Genomic DNA, 6,595 nt, shown 5'->3' with positions numbered 1-6,595 from the left:
TCTCACCATCTCTCTTTCTCTCTCATACTCTCTCACCCTCTCTCTCTCTCTCTCTCTCTCACTCTCTCTCTCTCTCTCTCGTCTCACTCTCTCTCTCTCTCTCTCTCTCTCTCTCTCTCACCATCTCACCCTCTCTCTTTCTCTCTCATTCTCTCTCATTCTCTCTCTCACCATCTCACCATCTCACCCTCTCTCTTTCTCTCTCTCACCCTCTCACCCTCTCACCCTCTCACTCTCTCACTCTCTCACCCTTCATGCCCTCCAGTCTTTTCACATTAAAGCACAAACACACAATCCCCCCGTGTCTCTGTGAGTCACCATGAGAACCCATGAGAACCCATGAGAACCCATGAGAACCCATGAGAACCCACCAGTGGATCTCACCCTTCACGTTCTGCTCCCCAGCTCTGACCGGAGGTCCGCTTTCTGGAACGTTCCGTCTGAAGCAGTTCCACTTCCACTGGGGTTCCAGTGACCAGCGCGGCTCCGAGCACACAGTGAACGGCCTCGCCTTCCCCTGTGAGGTACGGCGGTCCCTGGTCCTGCTGCTGGTACCTGCTGCTGGGACCAGCTGGAACTCCACCACCTGGTGCTGGTACCAGCTGAAACTCCTGCTGCTGGTACCAGGTGAAACTCCTGGTACCAGGTGAAGCACCACCACCTGCTGCTGGTACCAGCTGGAACTCCTGGTGCTGGTACCAGGTGAAGCACCACCACCTGCTGCTGGTACCAGCTGAAACTCCTGGTGCTGGTACCAGGTGAAACTCCTGGTACCAGGTGAAACTCCACCACCTGGTGCTGGTACCAGGTGGTGGTAACAGCTGAAACTCCTGCTGCTGGTACCAGGTGAAACTCCTGGTACCAGGTGAAACTCCACCACCTGGTGCTGGTACCAGGTGGTGGTAACAGCTGAAACTCCTGGTGCTGGTACCAGGTGAAGCACCACCACCTGACACCAGATGAAACACCACCACCTGGTGTTGGTACCAGGTGAAAAACCACAACCTGGTGCTGGTACCAGGTGAAACTCCACCACCTGGTGGTGGTACCAGGTGGTGGTAACAGCTGAAACTCCTGGTGCTGGTACCAGGTGAAGCACCACCACCTGGTGTTGGTACCAGGTGAAAAACCACAACCTGGTGCTGGTACCAGGTGAAACACCACCACCTGGTGGTGGTACCAGGTGTAGGAGGAAGAGTTCTGAGCCTCATGTGTCCACAGCTCCACCTGGTCCACTGGAACACCAAGTATCCCAGCTTTGGTGACGCCGTTGACAAGCCTGATGGCCTGGCTGTGGTGGGAGTCTTCCTGAAGGTGGGTGGAGGTGGAGGTGGTGGGTGGAGGTGGGTGGATGCTGGTAAACAGTCACTACATGGTTCTGTTCTCCACCCAGATCGGAGCTGCTAACCCACGACTCCAGAAGGTCCTGGATGCGTTGGAGGCCATCAAGACCAAGGTACGGTGCTTCCAGAACCTGAGGGTTCCGTCAGAACCGTTCCGTCAGAACCTGGCTGGGTCTTTCCAGAACCATCAGGTTCTGTCAGAACCGTTCCGTCAGAACCTGAACTTGAGGGTTCCGTCAGAACCGTTCTGTCAGAAACCGTTCCATCAGAACCTGAACCTGAGGGTTCCGTCAGAACCGTTCTGTCAGAACCGTTCCGTCAGAACCTGAACCTGAGGGTTCTGTCAGAACCGTTCCATCAGAACCTGAACCTGAGGGTTCCGTCAGAACCGTTCCGTCAGAACCTGAACCTGAGGGTTCCGTCAGAACCGTTCCGTCAGAACCTGGCTGGGTCTTTCCAGAACCATCAGGTTCTGTCAGAACCGTTCCGTCAGAACCTGAACTTGAGGGTTCCGTCAGAACCGTTCTGTCAGAACCGTTCCATCAGAACCTGAACCTGAGGGTTCCGTCAGAACCGTTCTGTCAGAACCGTTCCGTCAGAACCTGAACCTGAGGGTTCCGTCAGAACCGTTCTGTCAGAACCGTTCCGTCAGAACCTGAACCTGAGGGTTCTGTCAGAACCGTTCCATCAGAACCTGAACCTGAGGGTTCCGTCAGAACCGTTCCGTCAGAACCTGAACCTGAGGGTTCCGTCAGAACCGTTCCGTCAGAACCTGGCTGGGTCTTTCCAGAACCATCAGGTTCTGTCAGAACCGTTCCGTCAGAACCTGAACTTGAGGGTTCCGTCAGAACCGTTCTGTCAGAACCGTTCCATCAGAACCTGAACCTGAGGGTTCCGTCAGAACCGTTCTGTCAGAACCGTTCCGTCAGAACCTGAACCTGAGGGTTCCGTCAGAACCGTTCTGTCAGAACCGTTCCGTCAGAACCTGAACCTCAGGGTTCTGTCAGAACCGTTCCATCAGAACCTGAACCTGAGGGTTCCGTCAGAAACCGTTCCGTCAGAACCGTTCCGTCAGAACCTGAACCTGAGGGTTCCGTCAGAACCGTTCCGTCAGAACCTGAACCTGAGGGTTCCGTCAGAACCGTTCCGTCAGAGCCTGAACCTGAGGGTTCCATCAGAACCGTTCCGTCACAACCTGGCTGACGGAACCTCGGGTTCCGTCAGACCCAGCCAGGTTCCGCCAGGTTCCGTCAGCCAGGTTCTGACCCGGTTCCTCTCGGCCGTCAGGGGAAGCAGACCAGCTTCGCCAACTTTGACGTGAAGACCCTGCTGCCCGGGTCCCTGACTACTGGACCTACGACGGGTCCCCTGACGACCCCCCCCCCTCCTGGAGTCCGTCTCCTGGATCGTCCTCAAGGAACCCGTCAGCGTCAGTCCAGCTCAGGTAGACCCTGCTCCACCCTGCTGGACCTCCACCTTCACCCCGTCACCACGGCTCTCACCCTCCACCCTGTCCTCCACCCTGTCCTCCACCCTGTCCTCCTCCCTGTCCTCCTCCCTGTCCTCCTCCCTGTCCTCCACCCTGTCCTTCTCCCTGTCCTCCACCCTGTCCTCCACCATGTCCTCCTCCCTGTTATCCACCCTGTCCCTTCTCCCTGTCCTCCACCCTGTCCTCCACCATGTCCTCCACCCTGTCCTCCTCCCTGTCCTCCTCCCTGTCCTCCTCCCTGTCCTCCACCCTGTCCTTCTCCCTGTCCTCCACCCTGTCCTCCACCATGTCCTCCTCCCTGTTATCCACCCTGTCCTTCTCCCTGTCCTCCACCCTGTCCTCCACCATGTCCTCCTCCCTGTCCTTCTCCCTGTCCTCCTCCCTGTCCTCCTCCCTGTCCTCCACCATGTCCTTCTCCCTGTCCTCCTCCCTGTCCTCCACCATGTCCTCCACCATGTCCTCCACCCTGTCCTCCTCCCTGTCCTCCTCCCTGTCCTCCACCCTGTCCTCCACCCTGTCCTCCACCATGTCCTCCTCCCTGTTATCCACCCTGTCCTTCTCCCTGTCCTCCACCCTGTCCTCCACCTCCACCCTGTCCTCCTCCCTGTCCTCCCTTCCCCTGTCCTTCTCCCTGCCTCCACCCTGTCCTCCACCATGTCCTCCACCCTGTCCTTCTCCCTGTCCTCCTCCCTGTCCTCCTCCCTGTCCTCCACCCTGTCCTTCTCCCTGTCCTCCACCCTGTCCTCCACCCTGTCCTCCTCCCTGTCCCTCCTCCCTGTCCTCCACCCTGTCCTTCTCCCTGTCCTCCACCTTGTCCTCCCTGTCCTCCACCCTGTCCTCCACCCTGTCCTCCACCCTGTCCTCCTCCCTGTCCTCCACCATGTCCTCCACCATGTCCTCCACCCTGTCCTTCTCCCTGTCCTCCACCCTGTCCTCCACCCTGTCCTCCACCCTGCAGATGACCATGTTCCGCAGCCTCCTCTTCACAGCAGACGGAGAACCTTCCTGCTCCATGGCCGACAACTATCGTCCTCCTCAGCCAATCAAAGGCCGCCAAGTCCGCGCCTCCTTCAAATGAGTCCACTAAGCCCCGCCCCTTCCTCCTTCCTCCTCCTTCCTCCTTCCTGCCTCCTCCCTCCTTCCTCCTTCCTTCCTCCTTCCTCCTTCCTCCTTCCTTCCTTCCTTCCTTCCTCCTTCTTCCTTCCTTCCTTCCTTCCCTCCTCCTCCTTCCTCCTTCCTCTTTCCTCCTTCCTTCCTTCCTCCTCCTCCTTCCTCCTTCCCTCCTTCCTTCCTTCTCCTCCTCCCTGCCTCCTTCCTCCTTCCTCCTTCCTCCTTCCTCCTTCCTCCTTCCTCCTTCCTCCTCCTCCTCTTGTTTCCAGCTCTTCCTCTCCTCTCCTCCTCATCCCTCGTTCACCACGTCATCATGTTCACTGCTTCACGTCTCAGTCGAGTCGTTATAAAATTATAGAATCACATTTCATCGGCCTCGTTTTTCATTCGTTTGACTTCAGAATCCTGTTTGGTGGAAATGAGCTTTGTTGCCATGGAAACCCAGTGTGACAACATGAACGTCAAGGAGGCCCTACCTGCAGGGAGCCCTACCTTCAGGGGGCCCCACCTTCAGGGGGCGCTACCTTCAGGGGGCCCTACTTCAGGGGCCCCTATCTTCAGGGGGCCCTACCTTCAGGGGGCCCTACCTTCAGGGGGCCCTACCTTCAGGGGCCCCTATCTTCAGGGGGCCCTACCTTCAGGGGGCCCTACCTTCAGGGGGCCCTACCTTCAGGGGCCCCTACCTTCAGGGGGCCCTACCTTCAGGGGGCCCTACCTTCAGGGGCCCTACCTTCAGGGGGCCTACCTTCAGGGGCCCTACCTTCAGGGCCCTACCTTCAAGGGGCGCTACCTTCAGGGGCCCTACCTTCAAGGGGGGCGCTACCTTCAGGGGGCCCTACCTTCAGGGGCCCTACCTTCAGGGGCCCTACCTTCAGGGGCCCTACCTTCAGGGGGGCCCTACCTTCAGGGGCCCTACCTTCAGGGGGCGCTACCTTCAGGGGCCACCTACCTTCAGGGGCCCTACCTTCAGGGGGCGCTACTTCAGGGGCCCTACCTTCAGGGGGCCTACCTTCAGGGGCCTACCTTCAGGGGGCGCTACCTTCAGGGGGCGCTACCTTCAGGGGCCCCTACCTTCAGGGGCCCTACCTTCAGGGGCCCTACCTTCAGGGGGCACTACCTTCAGGGGGCACTACCTTCAGGGGCACTACCTTCAGGGGGCACTACCTTCAGGGGCCCTACCTTCAGGGGCCCTACCTGCAGCAGCAGTTTCACTTCAACCTGCTGAAACGTCACAAAGTGTTGAAAAGTGAATTGTGGGTAAAAAAAGTGAACAAAAGAATCAGATGAATCAACGTTTCTGTCCTGGAGGGAGACGCAGTACTCAAGTACTCCATGAGGTCCAGTACTCAAGTACTCCATAAGGTCCAGTACTCAAGTACTCCATAAGGTCCAGTACTCAAGTACTCCATGAGGTCCAGTACTCAAATACTCCATAAGGTCCAGTACTCAAGTACTCCATAAGGTCCAGTACTCAAGTACTCCATGAGGTCCAGTACTCAAATACTCCATAAGGTCCAGTACTCAAGTACTCCATAAGGTCCAGTACTCAAGTACTCCATAAGGTCCAGTACTCAAATACTCCATGAGGTCCAGTACTCAAACACTCCATAAGGTCCAGTACTCAAGTACTCCATAAGGTCCAGTACTCAAGTACTCCATAAGGTCCAGTACTCAAGTACTCCATGAGGTCCAGTACTCAAGTACTCCATGAGGCCCAGTACTCAAATACTCCATGAGGTCCAGTACTCAAATACTCCATAAGGTCCAGTACTCAGTCAAATACAACAGTGAGAGGGTGAATGGTTGGTGGTGGCAGGAGTCCTGCTTCAGAACGTCAGAGGAACGTCAGAGGAACATCAGAGGAACGTCAGAGGAACGTCAGAGGAACGTCAGAGAAACATCAGAGGAACATCAGAGGAACGTCAGAGGAACATCAGAGGAACCTCAGAGGAACGTCAGAGGAACATCAGAGGAACGTCAGAGGAACATCAGAGGAACCTCAGAGGAACGTCAGAGGAACCTCAGAGAAACATCAGAGGAACCTCAGAGGAACGTCAGAGGAACGTCAGAGAAACATCAGAGGAACATCAGAGGAACGTCAGAGGAACATCAGAGGAACCTCAGAGGAACATCAGAGGAACCTCAGAGGAACGTCAGAGGAACATCAGAGGAACCTCAGAGGAACGTCAGAGGAACGTCAGAGGAACGTCAGAGAAACATCAGAGGAACATCAGAGGAACATCAGAGGAACCTCAGAGGAACGTCAGAGGAACGTCAGAGGAACCTCCTGCTCCAGAACATCAGACTTCGTGTTGTGAGGATCAATATTGTGTTGTGATAATACTGTAAGACTAAACCCTCTGTGTTGAATCCAAACATGACATAACAGGAGGTCACCCCCCCCCCCCACCCCCCCCTCCCCCCCTCACCCCCCCCTCTCACCCCCCCCCTCTCACCCCCCCCCCCCTCTCACCCCCCCCCCCCTCACCCCCCCCTCTCACCCCCCCCCCCCCCCCTCACCCTCTCACCCCCCCCCCCCATTGAAACATTGAAGGACATTGAAAGCCGTCCTTGGTCAGAATTTATTAACGCGTCTGTGGAGGTCACAACACAACACCTTTCACAATAAAGGTGTCCAGTTTATGTGAAGTGA

At 56.8% G+C, this 6,595-nt stretch overlaps 1 protein-coding gene across 1 annotated transcript in view; it reads left to right on the top strand.

The window, feature by feature from the left end:
• The window catches only part of LOC308148150 (carbonic anhydrase-like), a 5,295-nt gene extending 988 nt beyond the window's left edge, over positions 1-4,307 (top strand). The window contains 7 exon segments of the mRNA XM_080521586.1: positions 406-524; positions 1,222-1,314; positions 1,394-1,456; positions 2,631-2,682; positions 2,685-2,713; positions 2,716-2,787; positions 3,791-4,307. Of these exon segments, the coding sequence (XP_080377712.1) occupies positions 406-524; positions 1,222-1,314; positions 1,394-1,456; positions 2,631-2,682; positions 2,685-2,713; positions 2,716-2,787; positions 3,791-3,910 (548 nt within the window). The 3' untranslated portion in view covers positions 3,911-4,307.
• Positions 4,308-6,595: the final 2,288 nt, after the last annotated feature.

Source organism: Blennius ocellaris (assembly GCF_963422515.1).
Source record: "Blennius ocellaris genome assembly, contig: SCAFFOLD_113, whole genome shotgun sequence".
NCBI lineage: Eukaryota > Metazoa > Chordata > Actinopteri > Blenniiformes > Blenniidae > Blennius > Blennius ocellaris.
This window is presented reverse-complemented; position numbering and strand designations above follow the sequence as displayed.